General features: G+C 52.2%; 1 protein-coding gene across 1 annotated transcript in view; it reads right to left on the bottom strand.

Annotated features, from left to right (window-relative positions):
* Nucleotides 1-578: 578 nt before the first annotated feature.
* The window catches only part of PADI3 (peptidyl arginine deiminase 3), a 33524-nt gene continuing 14932 nt past the window's right edge, over nt 579-19170 (bottom strand). Inside the window, exons 4-16 of the mRNA XM_063106329.1 lie at nt 16816-16877; nt 15821-15938; nt 14664-14789; nt 12954-13132; nt 12630-12733; nt 12436-12547; nt 10557-10664; nt 9225-9376; nt 7829-7973; nt 7622-7724; nt 4681-4760; nt 2491-2616; nt 579-812 (exon numbers count right to left, since the gene is read on the bottom strand). Of these exons, the coding sequence (XP_062962399.1) occupies nt 579-812; nt 2491-2616; nt 4681-4760; nt 7622-7724; nt 7829-7973; nt 9225-9376; nt 10557-10664; nt 12436-12547; nt 12630-12733; nt 12954-13132; nt 14664-14789; nt 15821-15938; nt 16816-16877 (1649 nt within the window). The remainder of the gene's footprint in view (nt 813-2490; nt 2617-4680; nt 4761-7621; nt 7725-7828; nt 7974-9224; nt 9377-10556; nt 10665-12435; nt 12548-12629; nt 12734-12953; nt 13133-14663; nt 14790-15820; nt 15939-16815; nt 16878-19170) is intronic.

Raw genomic sequence — 19170 nt, 5'->3', positions numbered from 1 at the left:
AAGCAATAAATTTCATTTGCTTTATAAATTACCCAGTTCCAAGTATTTTGTTATAAGTAACAAAAACAGACTAATACAGAGGCTTTAGGTGGAATCTCTCCTGTCCTGTGTAGAGTGGTCTGACTTCAGGATTGTTCCCTGCAGAGCGGGAGGTAATCAGACCAAAGCAGAATCATGAGTCCTTCCTCCATTAGGATGCACAGACCCAGATGGCTGATGAGATGCATGGATGTTTCTAGACCCCAACGTGCATTTTCCTCCAAATGGAGAAATGGGGGGGGGGTGGAAGGGGATGTTTTGGGGAGTCCCCATGGGTCATGTTGATCCACATGAGAGGTTACAAGAAATGAGCTCCTTTTTGGGAGGCCAAGAGGATTCAAGTCTGAGAACCAAATGGGTAGGTAGGTGAGGCATGGACGCTTCTAGGTAAAAGGCTTCTGAGAGGAACGGGTCACTGTTGGTGATCCATCTGGAACCCTGGGGTCTCTTGATGCTTTTTTTTTTCATGGGCCTATCTCAGTCTCCATCACCGTGGCTGATGCCCGACGCCAGGGGGGAGGACAGTGGGTGGGAGCGGCTCAGGGCACCATGTTCCACCACTTGAAGGAGAAGGGCTGCCGGCGCACGTTGGTGCCACAGTGCACCTCCCCGTGCAGCATGTGGTACGGGGTGAAGTCGTCGATGAAGCTGCAGTGGAGGCCCAGCGGCTCCAGCAAGGACTGCACCTTGTCCTCCAGGCAGCAGCGGCCGTTGATGATGGGCCCGAAGGGCTTGGGGATGCCCAGGTACTTCCCCAGCACCAGCATGTTCACCTGCAGAGCAAGGGGAGGCAGCACGTCATCAGGGGGCCCCACCCAGCACCTGCACTCTACCTGGCAGGCCCTGGCTTTGTCTTCTAGGCGGCCTCGAAAACAGCTACTCGCCCTTTCCTGTGCAGTGGGAGGGGAACGTGGGCTGGTAGGAGCCGTTCAGCCAGATGCCTTTGGGAGCATCTACTGACCTCACTATGACGACTGTCTCTGGCAGCAGCTCTCTTTACTGGTGGATTGTAGCAGCTGCCGTGTTTGTGCTATAGAAGCCCAACCTCCTAGGCCATAGTTGATTGGACCAGTGTGGACAGCTGACCCATGAGGGACCATTCAGATTCCCTCTCCAGGGAATTCGAAGTTGACACTGGGAGAGTCCACTCAGTCTCTGCCTGTGTCAGTATCCATAATGTATGGTCATGTTCACATTTGTCCCCAAGGACAGAGCAGCAAAAGAAGTCAAGCTGGAGGGAGAGAGAGAGAATGAATGATGCAGACCGAGACACAAGAGATGGTTCCGGCCCTCCCAAGGCCCCGCTGCAGCTGTCCCTGCCCTCGGGTTTCACGATGCTCTTATATCAAATCTTCCTCTGGCTGAAGCTGGCTTAGGTGGGCCTCTGTTTCTTGCAAACACAAGAACCCGAACCATTGCACAAGCTTCTGGGGGCACATGCATAATTACAAGGCTGCCTCAAACATGGAGAAGAGGTGGAGAATGATAAGAGGCTTTGCAAGTGGGGAGCAAAAAGTCAGCCAGAGAAGGGAAGGGAAATGAGGCAATGGTGGTGTGCACAGGCTCCCCACAAGGCTCTGATGATGGGCGAGTTGAGTTCCGCTGTGGGAGGAAGGCAGGGGAGGGGGGGATGGGGAGCTGGGTGACATCCAGCAGTGCTGCTCAGACTGTGGTCCTGGGGCAGGCAGCACTGGCGCCACATGGGTGCTTGTTAGAGGGGCAGCAGTGTCCTGGGCCCCACCTGAGACCTGCTGAATCAGGACCCCTGGGTGGGGCCCCACCTGTCCAGGTGTTTCAGATGCAAGCACAAGTTTTAGAATCACCGGAGGCAAAGCCCTCAAGGCTCAAGCAAAGGCCACCTCTTCCACGAAGACTTCTTGGATCTCCAGTCCTGCTTCTTAGGACTCCGAAGTGTTTTGTCCCACCTCTAAACTGTCACATCATTTTACCATACAAAATAGACCACTGGGATGTGTCCTCAGAGAGGTGAAGATTTTCCCCCTCACCAGATTAGATTGGAAGCTCCTTGAGAGCAGGGACCATCCTTAATCACCTCAGTATCTCCCACAGGGCACCTAAGTACATGTGGGATGGATGGACAGCCGCGAGCTGAGAGGAAGGAGGAGAATGGGCACTCAAGTTCCCAGCCTATGCCATGTGCTTTGCACACCTGACCTCATGCAATCATTCATTCACTCCACCAATGTCAAGTGAGTCCCTCTCCTGGTGGCCCTTGAGCCAGGGGTTGGCCAGTGAGCACTCCATGGGGACCATGGTGGTCAGGCAATTAGAAGCCTTTCTGTTGGGCACCATGAGACCCCGACTCTCCCCATCACCCCTACCAGCCACCACAATCCCAAACATGACTGCAATCAAAAGTCCTGTCCCTCTGGGAACCGGAGGCTTGCAGCCTAATTTGATGACACCTTAAGTCATGGGTGGTGGTCTTACCAAGTCAGGGAAGAAGGCCACCGCCTTTTTCTTCTCAGTCTTGAATAGCTGTGGGATGTCGATGATGTCACGGTCAGTCAGGCCCAGCTCCCGCTTCAGCACCTCCCGGTTCCAGTCGATGCAGCTCTGGGGGTGAGGGGGACAGGCAGTGGAGGAGACCTTGCCACCATGTGTTGGGGGGACCCAAGGGGTCAAGTCTGGTTGGGGAAAGGCAGAATGCCCAAGTGCCCATAGATCAACTGTCCACACCGAGCTTACCTTTGTGCCCCTTTGTCAAAGTACACCTGTACTGTGTCCCACCCCCCGTAGTCCTATTCCATTAGATGGGCTTAAAATGAGAGTGTTCCAGAGTGTTCCATCCTTGATCCTCTTCTCTAGATCCCTTACTCCTTAGGGAATCTCATTCACTCTCATGGTTCAAAGCACTATCTATACATTGACAACCCTCAAATTTATATCTCCCGCCTCCTTATAAAGCCCAGTCTCTTTCCTGAGCTCAGACTTGTCAGTATAAACAACCACCTACTTTGCTTCTTTACTTGGGTGTCTACTAGGCACATCAAACATGATGTATCCAAAGATAAACTTGATTTCTACCCCCCCAAACCTGCTCCTTGCCCACTGTTAAGCTTCATACGTGTAACCACTGTTCACCCAGCTGTTGGAGTCACAAGGCCTGCTGTCCTCCTCCGTGTCTCCTCTCCTGCCACTCCATATCCAACCATCAGCAAGTCCTGTGGGCGCTACATTTAAAATCTGTCCCCGTCTTCCCCCTTCCCACCGCCTGCACTGCTCCCACCTGGTCTGCAGGCCACCCCTCCAGCCTGGTTGGCTGCAGTGCCTCCTCCTGCTATTGCTCCACGTGGCGGCCGTGAGAGCACTCCTGGAAGACCTCTAGCTTCAGAGCGTAAGTGGCCAAGGGCTCTTGCCTCCCCTTCCTGGGTCTGCAACCGAGGCCATACCTCCTACGGCTGCTCCCAGCCCCTGGCTGAGGGCTACAAGCACAGCCAGGCAGACCCATCTCTGAACGTAGCTGGCCTTGCCTTGCAAGGTCCCCCACAGCTTTGTGAACCCTCCTTAGACCACCTGGCAACACAGCATGCGCCCAGCCAACCTTCCTTCCCTCTCTCTTTCACTCGGGGTCTGACTCAGCCTGACACCTCTCCCCATCTTCTCTGTGTCCTCCCCATTTCCTCACAAAGACATTTTCCCTAATAAAATCCTGACATGTTTATTGCATCTTGGCATGTGCTTCTTGGAGGATTTGGACTCACACAATCCCTGTGCTGGGAATTCTCTGTTTGCCCTTCTGGACTCTCTATATACCCTTTTCCTCTGCTCTGTGCCCTGGGAGGCTCCCGTGCCCTCTGGCGCCGGGCTGGGTTCAGCCAATGGGGGCACTGGTAGGAGACTGGGGGCAGGGCAGGAGGAGAGGGCAGTTGGGGTATTGGTCTCCCCAGCTCCCTCCCTGCCAGGTCACTGTGGGTTGGCCGTGAAGGTCACACCTCCTGTCTCGCAGGCTCTTTTCATAGTGGCCTCTCCAGGTTCCATGAACAGCTCCCTTCCCTCATTCCTTCAAGTCTGGGGGAGGTGACAGCTCCCCCACTCTTCCTAGCCTGGGGATACTGCATGGACCCTTGTGGATTTCCTCAAACCCTGCTTGTGCCTTTGGAAATATTCCCTTTATTAAGCTTTTCCATAGTTATCCAGTTCGAGGTGCCATGTGTTTCCTGCTGGGACCTACTGTCACCCCCACCCCATGATACATTAATATATTCTCAACACAGCAGTAGAGAGATCCTTTTAAAGCATAAGTCAGATTAGGTCCCTCCTCTGCTGAAATCCCCTAGTGGCCTCAAGTCTCACTCAGAGTCACAGCCACAGTTCTTGCAATGCCCTACGAGGCCTCACATGATGTGATCTGGCCTCTTCTTACTCCACATCAGCCTCCTGGCTTGTCCTCAAATACGCCAGGCCCATTTGTCCTACCTCAGGGCCATCAACTATGCTGTTCCTTCTGCCTGTAATGCTTGTCCCCCTCACTTCTCCCAGGTCAAAGGAGGGGTTGGTGTCCCTCTGTCTGGGTCTGTTCCAACCTGAGCTTTCAGGAACTGTGAGCTTCAGATTTCTGTCTCCCATCTCTGTCACCAGTCCTGTCCACCCTCCACTCATAGCCCACGGCCCTTGTACCTGCACAAACTTATTAAAGCTGATGAGGTTTTCATTGGAGAGGACCTGGTTGATGGAGATGGTCTCGACCTGCTGATTGCCTGTAAAGGAGAAAGAGAGACATAGAGGCAGGGCAGGAGCAACACCAACGTGAGGGCCTCTTGCTCTGGGAAGCAGACAAACAGAGGCCAAGTTCACAGCTACTGGTCTTGCCGAGTCAGCAGCCCTCTGACTTTCCTGGGCTTCCCGTAGGCACCACCTGTCAGAGCTCGTCCTGGCCACTGTGCAAGCCTGGGGGTGTGAGGAGTGGGAAGGTCTGGTTGCCACAGTGCAATGAACTTTAGATCTTTATTTGAGTTCACTGGAAGTGGTAACGCCTTTAACTGGAAATTTACAACCACCCGAGGGCACAGGCTGATGACTCCTCTTCCGCTGGCTAGTGGGGGAGCCGGGTCAGTTGTCCGCACACCCACCTGCCAGGGCCGGGCTTTATAGGTTCGCTGAGCAGCGAACTGGCTGGACACCACGGGACCCTGCCCCTGCCCTCTGGGAGGTGACTACGTAGCAAAAGGGTTCCCAGAGATCCAGCCTTCCAGCCTGCCTGATGGGGTGCCCATGGAAACAGGAAAGGGAGGCTAGAGTCAACACTCACAATCTTCCCAGCTGTCATTTGTTAAGCACTAACCATGAGTGGGCCCTGAGTGAAGGGCTCTACATCCAGCGTCTCACGTAACCCTCACTGCAACCCCACAAGGTATGCATTATTGTCCCCACTTTACAGATCAGGAAACGGAAGCTCGGAGAGGTTGAATAACTTGCCCAAGGACGTACAGCTAGGACGTGAGGGGTTGCGATTCAAACCCATGCCCAGTGCTCATGAACGGCCTCAAGCCTTGACCAAGGGAAAGGCAAGGGCTCCCTGGAGCCACCTGCACATCTGGAGGTTCAACGTCCCCTCCACCCCAGTTGGAGGCAGACAGTTGGGGTCCACTCCACTGCATTCCTGCTGAGGGCACTGAGCCAGTGACTTCCTCTCTCTGAGCCTCGCATTCTTGGGTACTGAGAGGCATGACGGTCATCCTCACCGGCTTCCTTTAGGATCACATGGGATAATACGCGTGAAACACACAGCACAGGGCCTGGCACACCGGCTTCCTTTAGGATCACATGGGACAATACCCATGAAGCACACAGTACGGGGCCTGGCACACCTAGGTGCCTAATGAGGCGCACTGGCCTCTGTCTGTATGACGCCATGGCCACTGCCTCGTGCATCAGCTCTCCAGGGTGGGGTGGCTGCATGTGGCCTGATGTCTGTGAATTCTCCCACTCTCGCTCCCAGCTGGGCAGGTTGGAATAACCTTGCTCAACCTATTCCTGGCCTCGCTCACTGTAAACACAGTTCTCCCAGGGAAGATGGAAGTGGCCTTTGCCTCTGTCTGCTACACAATTAGGATTTGAGAGTTTTTAAGGATTAGTCTTTAGTTTAGTTTTCTAGGTTTAAAGGCATCTAGTCATGGTCCCTTTGGGAGCAGCAGGGTTGGGGAAGACTGTATTTCTTCCACGTTATCGCTGGGGCTCCAGTATTCTGTTGGGAAGAAGGTAACATTAGCAGGCAGAGAGCAAGGGGACTTGGGAAGTGATTACATTTGGGAGCTTCCAAATTCCGTAGAAGCTTTTCTCTCTGAAGCAGTTTTGCTCCAGGGCACAATCTGCCTCCCATTAGGCCACAGGATCAAGAAAACCCACAATCCAAGACCAAAGGATCTTTGCCCTGAGACCCCAGGGGTCCCAGTAAGAGCAGAAGGACCCTCTGGAAGTCACACAGTCTGGGTGGGGACGGAAAGGGAGTGGATTTGCCTTTCCAGCAAGCTTGCCCGCCGACTCCAGCCCCAGGCAGCTGTCCCTCTAGGAATTCCTCCAGCACAAAATGAAAATGCAGGCCCCTTGCTCAAAAACCAGAAAAAAGTACCATTAAAGGTACTAAAATATAAAGCTCTTTCTTTCTTCCACAGTCTCTCTCTTTACCTGTTATGGTAGTTTTTGTTTGTTTGTTTTTGTTATCTGATGTCACCGTTCCTGGGGTTGGGGGACACAAGTGAGGCATTGCAGACCCTCGCAGGCCCCTGGTGCCCCGCCCACGACTTGGCGCGTGCATACAAGCGTGAAACCCATGTGCTGCGCCCTGGCGTGGGGTGGGCCTATCGAGGCAGGCATCTCTCCTAACCACCAGCCACCACCCCAAGCTGTGGGAATGGGTGCTCTCCAGGGTACTGCAGCCTCCGTACCTGGATGCTGGATGCCAGAGCAGGGGTGTCCCTGCAGAGTGGGGGCAACTGACACCACACCCATCCTGAGATGCTGAGGGGCACGTGCGCCCAACCCCAACCCTCCCCATGCCAGGGTCCCGCTGGGGGCAGAGTGTTGTAGCGTCGCTGAACAGTGACAGGGAGGGGGAGGCCTGGCAGGGAGCCTACAGAGGGGCTGGAGTGGGCTGCAGAGAACCCATCCCAGGGAGGCAGGGAGGCGGTGGGAGGCAGGACTGTTCATGAGCAGAGGCTCCAAGCCCCCAGGAGATGCTCCAGTGATCCATCAGACTTCACTCACAAAACACGAATTACTCACATTTCAAGACAGTGACTGAACAGTGCAGAACATTAAACCCAAGCTCCAGGCCCGTCTCAGCAGAGGTCCTGGTGCAACAGCACTGGTCATATGCCCGAGAAGCCGGCCACGTCCTCACTCTGTCTACGCCTACCACCCTGCTGCCTGCCCCAGTCTGCCCCAGCCACGGGCAGTGGTGGCTGGTGAAGCAGGCCTGCTGTGGCAGGGGTAAGGTGTCCTAAGTTTGTGGGGACAGCCCTGCTTTAAAATTTGCAATTCCTCCCTCAAGCCATGGTGTGTCTTAATTTAGGTGACGGGGCAGGCAAGCTGTGATGAAGGACACGGTGATGTTACCCACCAACAACTCCCTGGAACAGGAGGGCCCTGCCGTGGCCCCACTTCCGCTTTTCCTGGAAGAGCTTGAAGCAAGCACCCGGGCTGGCCAGGAGCATCCGGAAGCCCTGTGTGCAGAGAACAGACTTGGCTGAGCTCTTTGCCTCAGCGTGGCCCCCAGAGTGCAGCCTCTGCCCCAGGTGCCAGGGAAAGGCATGTCACCCATCTTTACCTTCCTATCGGGGGCAGGGACAAAGCTCAGAAACTCATCCACGTGTCCCACGGCCAACCAATCCACAAAGAGCTCCACCGGGGGTTGCACCTTCTGGGCATGGAGGAAGTCTCGCACGACCTGGGTGACCCTGCGGCCACTCGACCTGGGGCCCATGGGGTTAAAAAAAAAAGGTGCTTAACTTAAAAAAAATACCATGCATAAATGGGATGACAACATCATCCCATGTTAAGGTTTCTGCAATATCTGATTTTTTAAAAAAACATACGCAAGAAAGACAATAAACATGTATTTAAAATTCCACTCAAGGTGTGTTCTGGATGAGGCAGCCTCAGAACAGGTCAATCACATGTGGGCAATGACCCTCTAGGTCTCACTATCCAGGCACATCAGAGCCATGCTCAGACCCTGCTCTCACATTTCCCCACGAGACCAATATTGCCGCCATATTCAGTCCCCCATAGCTGGGCGGTTCTTCCTTGAGTTTAACTTACGTCTCTCTTGCTGCAGCCTCACCTTCCTGGACTCAGTGGGGAGAGACGTGACAGGATCACCCCGAGAGGCCTCACAGTCCCAGCATTTTATGATTATGAATTTAAACACCATTCTTTTTGCCTTCTGAAAAAGTAGCTAATGGCATGGCCCAAACTTCCTCCTTCTGCGGGATCATGTATTTGAGGGCGGTTAGTCCCCTCTGGAGTCATCTATCATTTGATTCCATGTCTGTTCCAACAGCTTTGCTGAATTTGGTTGGCTCAATGTCTTCGTCTATTCCATAGCAAATAACCATTACGAGATAACTCTTTTCTTTCCATCAGCACTCCTGTGTTACATGTTGAATAACATATAATTTGCTACTCTCACTCTGTGTTACTGACATCATGCTTTTCATGTTCTATGCCTCCCTTCTCCTGCACTCAGGAAAAGATCTGATAGTAGTCATTTACATCATAGTATGAACAAGCTTCGACTTAAATGCATTTTCTCCCAGAACTATTGAGAATTGAAACTTTTTTTTCCCTATTACTATTAACTGATAGACTCTTTTATTAACATCATCTACCTATTTTCAGAATCAGAAGATTCGAGTCTAATCATAAATTTGCCTTCTGTGTGGCTCATTTACTCTCCCTGGGCCCACTTGTAATATAAAAGGGTTAGACTGAGTGATCTCTTAGGTCACTGTTTGCTCCCGCCTTCCCAAACTTTCCGAGGTAATGTGGACAGTGTCTGGTGAACAGCCCCCCCGCCACCACCACATCTAGGACTACAGTTTCATCCCTCCTTCCTTCTGATTCTCTTCCAGGGTGGCACGGTCCCTCCCCACTCCCCACGATCATCACTGACCCCACCCACAGTCTCGCCCGCAGGAAGTCCTCCTTCTGCCCTCTCTCACCCGGGCAGGTTGCCCCCAATCAGGATCCTCCCCAGGGGGTACTCTTTTCCATTAGCCACCACCGGGGGGCTGACTTCCAGGTTCCCGAAGGAGTCCAGACCGCTCACAGACCTGTCTCGTGGTTCCCGAGTCACATAGCCAAAATCTGGACCCTGGTGGGGGAAACTGAGTCAGGCAGGGGCAGGGGCACCAGAAAAACTTTGAACCAACTTGCAGGGTTCTGAGCTCCTTAGAGACAGGGAGGGAGTGGCTACCCTTTCTTCAGATGGAAATACTGAGTCAACGACAGGGATCTGACCTCGTCAATACTTTATCATACATAAAAGCCAAAGTTGGGGAACACTGGGACCCTCTGCCCTGTTGCCTTTCGGGACAGTGTAATTCCCCCTGGTCACAGGAAGGCTCTGGTTGCTCCTGCACTCTCCATCAGACCTGGAGCCCAAGGTCACAGCCACCCACCCCCTTACCCTGCACGGCCTTCCTGGCAAGTCTAGCCCAAGGGCAACTATCAGCCCAAGTGGACTGTCCCTGGGAACCCAGAGGCTGGTGATGGCCCTCTGAGCCTCAGTCTACACTCTGGAAAAGGGGACCTCTCCAGTGTCATGTTTCAGAAGGAACTTAATATTGAGGGCCAGGCGAGAGCTCCTAACACCTGTGTGATCCAGTGGTGGGTAAGAGGGGTTTCCTGTTCTCTATGGCACCCAACGGGTCTCCCTTCTTTCCTCCAGGGGTCCTGGTCGGCCACCATCATCTTCGCTGTTATCCTTTTCATTACCAACAGTCACACCAGCGAACAGTGCTGCATGCTCCCTGCGTGCTGGCATGGTGACAATGAAAAGCTGCACCAACACCTGTGAGGCTGGGGCTAACATATCATCTTTACTGATGAGGATAGTGAGGCTGAGAGAAGGGAAGCAACTCACACAACGTCACACTGCCTGTGAGTGACATTGCTGGGGTGTTCTGACTCAAGCCCACGTTCCTAGCAGCTGCATCATCCTGCCACTCCCATCCCGGGCTGCCAGATTTAGTGAACGAAAATACTAGATGCCCAGTTAAATCTGAATTTCAGATAAACAAGAATTTTTTTCTTTTAGTATAAGTACGTCCCATGCAATATTTTGGGACATACTTATATCAGAAAGTTACTAGTTGCTTATCTGAAATTCAAATTTAACTGGGCATCTCCAGTGTTTTATCTGGCAACCCTAAAAGACCCTTACCCCAAACAATGAGGTTCCTGGTGCTGCCGCCTGTACTCCACACCCTGGCGTGGCCCTCGAAATAGTGGCCCTCGGCTCTCAGGGCTGGGCTGCGGTTGGGACCACTCACCAGGATTCTTTTGTAAGGGAAGTCCTGCAGCTCCCCGTTTCTTGGGGAGTCAAAGACCACCGGGAAGGTCTTGTGTGGGGCCTGGACGTAGCCCAGCTCCATCTCATCCTGCAAATGAGGAGAGAGACACTGAGCTGTGGCCACAGCTCTCCCCGCTGGCTCAGCTCTGAGCACTTTGGGGCGGGTTCCTCCTGTGAGTTCTCTGGCTCAGGCCTGTTTTGCCCTTGATGGTGGAAAGGACAGCAATCGGGACAGTCCGTCCTGCTAACTGGAGGGGGGGCTGGAGGCTCAGAGAAGGAATGCACTTGCCTAGGGTCACACAGCAAGACAGAGGCTGGGAGTAAACGAGAACATGGACATGACCTTGGAGGTGTCCCCGTGCTGTGCCAGGGCAGCGTAGATACAGAGAGGGCTTCGGTGTGGCCTAAGTTGGCCAAAGCTGCTGGGCACCAGCCAGCACCTGTGGCCTACACATGTCATAAGGTGTTGACAGCTAAACAGGGACAGGGGTACCCCAGGGGGTACAAATGTGCCTCATCCTCAGACCCATAAATGTGCCTAGGTCAGTCCTGACCCCTCTGGCTCTGGAGGCAAAGATGGCCCAGCATCGCTGGCCCTGCCCTTAGCTCTTTATAGATATTAGCTCCATGAATCCTCACAACACGCCTATGCAGAAGCTCTGTAATTACTCCATGTGACAGATGAGAAAAATGGGGAACTGAAAGATCTAATTGTTTGTCCAAGGGCACACAGCTAGTCAGCAGCACAGCCAGGACCCAAACCCAGCCCATCTCACTCCAGAGTCCTGCTCCGACCCCCCTCACTGGACTAGCCTCCCACTGAAACAAAAGCTCCCTAGTTTGGCATTCAAGGCTCCCCACCGCAACTCTTGCCCTTCACAGAACCATTGCCCTGGCCCAAGACAACACATGAGCTTCGCTCTCTCTCATGCCTCCCCTCTCTGGGCCTTGGCACATGCTGGTCCTCTGTCAGGACCCCCATCCTGTGCAGCCTGGGGGTGGGGAGCCTGAGTCCCAGCACTGCCCTGACCAGCTCTGTGGTCTAGGCCTGTGCTTCCCTGAGAGCTCCTTAATAATTACGGGGGTAATTGCAGGGGGGTGTCAGGAGATGAAGCAACACTACGCATGGCCTACGGCAAACACTTGATAGAGGGCAGGAGATATTACCCACCCCACCCATCTGCTGTATCTGGCCCAGCTCAGATGCCCTTCCTCCCGGAGGTCTTCACTGATCCCCTGGCAGAGGTGATGCCGTCTCCTCCAAACCCTGTTGGTGCTTTGCTGCACCCCCACTACATCTTAGATTGCAGGAGTAGGGATTTTTGTCCCAGTCATGCACACTGGGGCTCCTCAGACTCAGTACTACTGACCTGCTGGACTGGAACATTCCTTGTTGTGAGGGTTAGTCCTGTGCCTTGTAGGAGGCTTAGTGGCATCCCTGGACTCTACCCACTAGAGGTCGGTAGCACCACCAGCCCCAGTGTGACAACCATGAACATCTCCAGATACTTCCAAATGTCCCTTAGGGAACAAAATCACCTCTTGTTGAGAACCACTGGTCTCGGCTATAGAGGGCAGGGAGTGTGTGCCCCGCACGTCTGCCATCCCCTTCAGGCCCAGCCCAGTGCCTAGCCTAGATCTGGTGGGCGAATGGTCATTGAATCCAGCATCAGTGTGTGCCTGGGTCTCCAGAAAGTTCTGGAGAGAAGTCTCTAGGTCTTGAACCAGAAAGAGCAGTAGGTACCCTGGGGAGCACCCAGGCCCTCCTGGATATTTCTTGGCAGTCCCGTGATTAGGGCAGGCCAGCCCCTCCCTCCAGGATGGTGTCCTGGCTGGCCCTGCCCAGTGGCCACGGTTACCTGGATCCAGCGGTCATTACGGTTCTCGGCCTGTGGGCAGATGGTCAGCTTGCAGCCTGCCTTCCTGGCCAGCTTTGCCACCGCATCCACAAAACACGTGTTGTTCTGCACCCTGTGGACAAGCCCGGGGAGAGCGGCTAAGGACAGGAACAGGGCCTGAGGCCAGAGGAGCCACCCACTGCCCCTAGACTCACCGGCACACATACACCTCCAGGGGCAGCAGGGTGCTGGGCGTCATGATCCAGGGTGCCACGCGGAACACCACGGTGTCGGTGAAGATCGGGGATTGGGAGAAATCCTGCAGGGGAGGGCCGGAAGGGAAAGAGCACTGGATGTGGAGTCCAGGGTTCTGGGAGGGAGCTCTGGTTCCACCACCGTGGTCCTTAGGAAAGCTCCTTGCTTCTCTGTGTCTTTTAGTTTCTGGAGTGATCCAGAGTCTGGGGTCTTTCACACCAGCAGTGCCATGTCTACCAGGAATGGAGCCCTTTTTGATCCTCTCTGCCCTGGTCACTCCCTACCTCGTTGGAGTCGTCCAGCAGAGTGACGTGGAAGGAGACAAGCCCCGTGAAGCCAGCATCGGGGAAGGAGAGGCCTTCCACGAAGAAACGCTCTTCGTCCCCATGGAAACGGGATACCTCGTATGACACCTTGTCCTGGCCAAGCACGTGCCTGTAAGCCTCACACGAGTCTTCCGGACCTGGGAGGGGAGCGGAGGGGTGGCTGTGAATCCCAGGCAGGCCCAGGGAGCATGAGGGGTGCAGGGAGAGCTGCATAGTTTCACCAAAAATTGCAAGTCTGACAACTCTCCCTCCCACCTCCCACTGGCAAAGGAGAGAAGGCTGTGTAATAGCCAGTGTGGGCACGGCTGGGAAGAGGGCATTCCTTTCCAAGACTGGGGTGCAAGCCTTTTTGGAGGGCAATTGGGTGGCATCCAACAAAGTAATGTTTACTCCTAACCCACCAGCTCCACTTCTAGATATCTTTCCTACAAAAATACATGTGTACATTTACATAAATATCTGTACAAGAGTATTCTCTGGCTCTTCATTCACCGAACTAATATTTACTGAGCACCGACAGTGCACCTGCGGGGCATGGTTCTGGACTCGGGATACAGCTGTGAGCAAGCTCTCTGCCTTCAAGGAACTGATGTCATTGTAAAATCAAAACACCATAAACAACTGTATGTTCAGGGAACCAGATAAGTTCCAACACCTTCGAGCCTTGGAATATTATGCAGCTGCGGAAAAGAATAAAGCAGAGCTAAATAAATACACAGAAAGATGTGTAGGATATATTATCCAGTGAAAGAAACAGGTCAGAAAGCAGAACGTGTACACACACACACACACACACACACACACACACTTGAGTGCATGTAGAAAAACTCAGGAAGAACATGTACTAAATTGTTGATAGTGAACATGTTTTTCACAGTCAGATTTAGGTGTAGGGGTAGAGGATTCTCATGTTTTGCTTTCTATACTTCTGTATTGTTTGGTCATTTTAAAAATGAGCATCTTAAATTGCTAAAGGGAAACAAAAATAATTACAATGTGAAAGGTTGAATATACTAATTATCCTGATTTGAGCATCACATGTTGCATACGAGTATTGATATTCATCACTGTACCCACCAGATACATACAATCAACTATGTTTCAATAAGAAGAGTATTTTATCACTTGCATATGATTTCATTTTTCAAAGGTATTTAGATGCTTATTTGTATTTGTGGCAATTATGACATTGTGGCAAAGTAAAATGATGGCCATATTTTTTGGGGGGGGGAGAAGCTAACTGAATCATGTGGGGGTAAAATCCATGGTGTCTGGGATTGGCCTTATAATACTGCAGCAAACAGAAAGGGTAGATAAAGAGGAAGACAGATAAAACACTAATAACTGTTGAATCTGAGTGATAGGTGTACAGGGGTTCACGACTTTGTGCATATTTAAAATTTTTGATAATAAGAATTTCTAAACATCCTTAAAATATATTTTTCAAATTCATTCATGCAATAAAAGACCTCAGGCCAGGTGCTGTGCTGGGGACACCAGCGGATCAGTTCTGAAGCTCCCACCTCTGACTGTTCTTACTGTGACCCCCAAGGCATCTCCCGGAGCCCAAGGAGGGCCTACCCAGGGGCCCAAGGCAGGGAGCCAGGCTCCCCGGCTGGGCATCTGGCTGCGGGGTGCAGGCTGCTACGGGGGATGGCATGAACTCACCGCAGGCATGGAAGACCTGTGTCCGCTTGGCATCATAGCTGGAGGTGTGGAGGACAAGTTTGTGGTCATCAAAGAAAGCCGCGGGGCCCTGGGTCCGCAGGACCATGACAGACATGTCTTCCAGGTCTGTGAAGCCAGACAGAGGGGCGGTGACTCAGAGGAGTCCTGGCACCTCTTCCTCGTCCAGCCCAGTCCCCTGCCCACAGCAGTTGGTATCGAGACCTGGGTCTCCCAGCCCCAGCTCTGTGAACACACCAGAAACCATCTAGAGCTAAGCACAAAGACAAAAGCACGTGCGTGACAGGTTGAGCTGCTTCCTAGGCTCATGTTTCCTCATCTGCCAGAGAAACATGAGGCGTGGAGGGGCCCTCCCAGTGCCTACCACGTGACAGGGGCTCGAGAGGCGTGTGTGGAGTGCGAAGGCCACCCGGGTGTCACGCAGGTGAGGGGTCTAGTCTCTGTCCCAGCTTCGCTCGCTGTGACAATGGGCAAGCCCCTCCCTTCCAGAGCCTCAGTGCTCCTATCTCCAAATTGTGTCCCCTTTGCAAGGTGGCCGTGAGCATCTCCTGTGCCACATCCCCCAGGTACAGCTGCTCATTCTTCACAGGGCTGTCATCTGTGGTGCAGATGGACTTAGTAGAAGTGGGGGGGGACGTCACAGAAACGCAGGCCAGAGGCGCAGCAGGAGGAGGCCCAGATTTGGGGTTGGAAGAGGAAGCCTTGAATCAGCCACAGACTGGCTGTGCGACTTTGGGGAGCCTCCTGACCTCTGAGCTTCAGTATCCTCATCGCTAAATTGGGGTGAGGATACCCTCCCATTTGGATGATTAAATGAGAATTGGGGGAAAGGGCCTGGCACACGGTAGGTGCTCAGACAGTGTTAGCTCCCTCCGCTCCCCTGGAGGAACAGAATGGTGAGGCAGCTCATTTCCAGAGTTTCTGCCCCCGTATGGGAGTGCCCGCTGGCACTGGGGACACTGAGGAGGGGCAGCGGCCAATCGGAGATAGGTTTTGAGAAACAACAAGGTATGTCTGGAGGCTGGAACTCTGGCCCTGAGCTCTGCCTTCAGAGCCCTGCCCATGTGTTGGAACTCCAGTAGGGTAACTGAACAGTGACCCTGGACACCCAGGGACCTGGGCTGCCCCAGCCCCCTCACCTTGCAGGCAGCGCACATGCTGGTCACAGTTGTCTTGGTCATCGCAGCTCAGATCATCCCGGTCACAGTTCACCAGTAAGATGGCTCCATACCCACTGGGCCCCCAGACCCACTGCCGCTGCCGATGGCAAAACACAGCTGGTGATGGGGGCTCAGACCAGACCTGCGCTTCCCTCCCCAGCAACCTCCTGACCGGCCTCCTAACCCTTCACCCTACTCCGTTCACTTTCATTGAAACACCTCCTGCTCAAGAAACAGCGATGGTTCCCTACTGCCAGCACCACCAAGTCCAAGGCACGGAGCTGTCTATGATGTGCCTCCAGCCAATGTCCTCTTTCTCGAGGGGCAGCTTCCTGATTGCACCCATGCGCCTCAGGCCACACGCTCCTCCGTCCTGCCTCCTTGCCTTTGCGCCTGCTGTTTCCTCCACCTGGAATGCCCTCCCTCCTGCTCTGAAGGCCCAAAGTCCATAGTTCTTTAATAGTTTCATACTTGGCAGATTCCCCTTTTCACCTAGATCAGGGGGTCAGCACATCAGGGCCTACGAACCAACTCACACCCACGATCTGTTTTTGTCGATAAAGTTTTATTGGAACACAGTCTCATCCATCAGTTTATGTATTGACTGTGGCTGCTTCCACACTACAAGGGCAGAATTGAGCAGCAGCAACAGAGACAGTATGGCCCACAAAGCCTAAAATATTTATTATCTGGCTTTTGTGGAAAGTTTGCCAACCCCTGTCCGAGATTATAAGTCCTTTCCCCCAACAAAGGACTAGCCCAGGGCGAAGCACATCCATGCCTGATAATTCATGGTGATAATTTTCCTCCTTCTGAAAGGAGGTTCCCAGTCATGCCAGGTTCCCGTTTGGCCCCAGTGACCTCAGAATCAGCTGGGAGGAAAGAGATACCTGTAAAGACCTCGCCCCTCTTAATCCCATCTACAGCAGCTCCAAACCCCACTCCCCTTTCTGTGCCAAGGCAGAGATACCTACCTTGTCCACAAAGTTCCTGTCCTGCCTGCCCTCACAGTTCAGGTCACAGTCCAGAGCGATGTCTGCAAGGGGGAGGCAGTGCAGAAGTAACCACCAGGTTCCCAGGAGCCTGATCTGAGGGCCTGTCTGGGGCTGGGCAAATGTAAGTCATTTCCAAGAAGGCACAATCCAGGGGTGCGGGCATCCGGAGCCTCCCTCCAGATGGGGCTGGGGAGAGAGGCCTTAGGGCGGAAGCAGGGTCAGAGCAAAGGCCCAGGCCAAAGGCTGTCCCCTGCGGGAAGCCTTCCCTGACCCCTCCCTCCTCTGCATCCCTACATCGATCCTGTCTGGGGCACCCCCTGCACAGAGCCGGGGTCGCCCAGGACATTCTTGATCTGTATGAAGCTCCTTCATCTCCTTGGGATGGGGCGGCGAGCCTGGACTTTGGTGTCAAAGACAGACACGTGGCTGTGAATCCAGCTGTGTGGCCTCTCCGAGCCTCAGCTCCATTAGATGCTCACACCCCCAGGTCCTACCCCCACCCCACTGTCTTAATGTTTTCTCCCTGGAAGCTGGGGAGATCTCACAATACAAATGGAGCATTCAAGGGGTCAGAATCAATCTTTCTGCGCTGAAAAAAGTCCTCTTGGTTCTTAGTGAAGAAAGAGAGAGGGAAGGACTGAAGGAGGGAGGAAGGGTGGAAGGGAGGAAGAAAGAATGAATTTGAAATGATTCTTAAACACGTGCAAAGATACCCAAACACCGTGCAGCAAATGGATAAACCTCACAAACGTAATGTGGGGAAAAAGCAGCCCAACATAAAAGAGGATGTATGATATGATTCCAGCCATAGAAAATCAAAGACAGATAAAACTAGGCTGTGTTATTTGGGTATGCACATTCAGGTGATAAAACCATAAGGAAAAGCAAGGAAATACTCATCACAAGACAGTGGTCACCTGTAGGGGATGGAGGGAGTTATGATCAGAGAGGGGCATGGGGTTGGGGGGCTGTGGGCTGCTGGTCTTGTTCTATTTCTTGACATGGGCGATGACTGTGCCAGTGTTGGCTTTGTAATTTTTCATTAATGTGTGTGTATGTGTATATATATATAAAGCTTTATGTACTTTTCTGTGTATTTGCCAATGAACATGTGGGGGAAGACGCTGGGGGCATGGAGGGTGAATGCCCAACCGCACTGCTAACTAAAGAAAGGCAAATTAAAGCAACAGTGAGATGCCGACCTCTCAGATTGGCATAACGGAAAAAGTTGACAATGCACAGTGTTGGCGAGGCACTCCCACATGCCGTTGGCAGGCAAACATAATGGTATGGTCTTTCTGCAGAGCAATTAGGCGATGTCTATGAAAATTTAAAATAGAGGTGATCTATAACCCAGAAGTTCTGCTTCTACAAATGCCTCCTACAGATAAAGCATTCTCAGTTTTCTTGCTGTAGCAATGCAAACTCCCATTCACTCCTACGTAAGGAGTTCCCCAGCTCCACGTCCTTGGCAGCACTAAGTCAGTGAAGCATCTTCTTATTTGGATTTTGATCACTGGGGCTTTTTCTTCTGTGAGTTGCTTATTCGTATTTTTGCCCATTTCTATTCATTTGTTTGTCTTTTTCTTATTGATCAGTGTTCTCCATGTTCTATATGCACCAAATGAGCTATATACATTGCAAGTTTTTTCTGCCAATCTAGAGTTTGACTTTTTACTTGTCCTCTGTTGTGTAGAAGCTGTAAATGTTAATACAGTCTAATTTATCAATCTTCCCCCTTATTGTCTGTGTATTTGTTTTTCCTTGTTAAAGAAAACATTTGCTACTTTGGGGTTACAAAGATATTATTTCCTAAAAGCTTTAATATTTTTATTTTCACCTTCAGATTTTTAACCCACCAGAAATTTATTTTTGAGTATGGTGTGAGGTAGGGATCCAAGTTCATTTGTTCCCATGTGATAACCACATAAGCGTGAGTCTGTCTCCGGGTTCTCTACTTGTTCCACTGGTCTGTATATTTAACCTTGCACCAATTTCATACTGCCTCAAGTACTATAGCTTGAAAAAGAGTCTTGATATCTGGGACTGTGAATCCCTTCACCTTGTTCTTTCTCAAAATTGTCTTGGCTATTCTTGCCTTTTTCTCTTCCATGTGAGTATTAGATCAGCTCTCCAAAATTCTATTAAAAATCCACGTTGGGATTTTGATGGAGATTTTATTGAGTTTAGGCCATCTGATACTTCCCAGAACTCTTGGATCACTATTTTGTTTGTTTGTTTCACCTTTTTCTTCTCTCTCTCTTTCTGTTTCAGTTTTGGTAACTTCTTTTGACCAATCTTCAAGTTCACCAATTCTTTCTTCAACTATTTTGA

The sequence above is a fragment of the Cynocephalus volans genome, chromosome 8, assembly GCF_027409185.1.
Source record: "Cynocephalus volans isolate mCynVol1 chromosome 8, mCynVol1.pri, whole genome shotgun sequence".
Classification (NCBI taxonomy): Eukaryota; Metazoa; Chordata; class Mammalia; order Dermoptera; family Cynocephalidae; genus Cynocephalus; species Cynocephalus volans.
The sequence above is the reverse complement of the archived record's forward strand: the minus strand, read 5'-3'. Positions and strand labels throughout refer to the sequence as shown.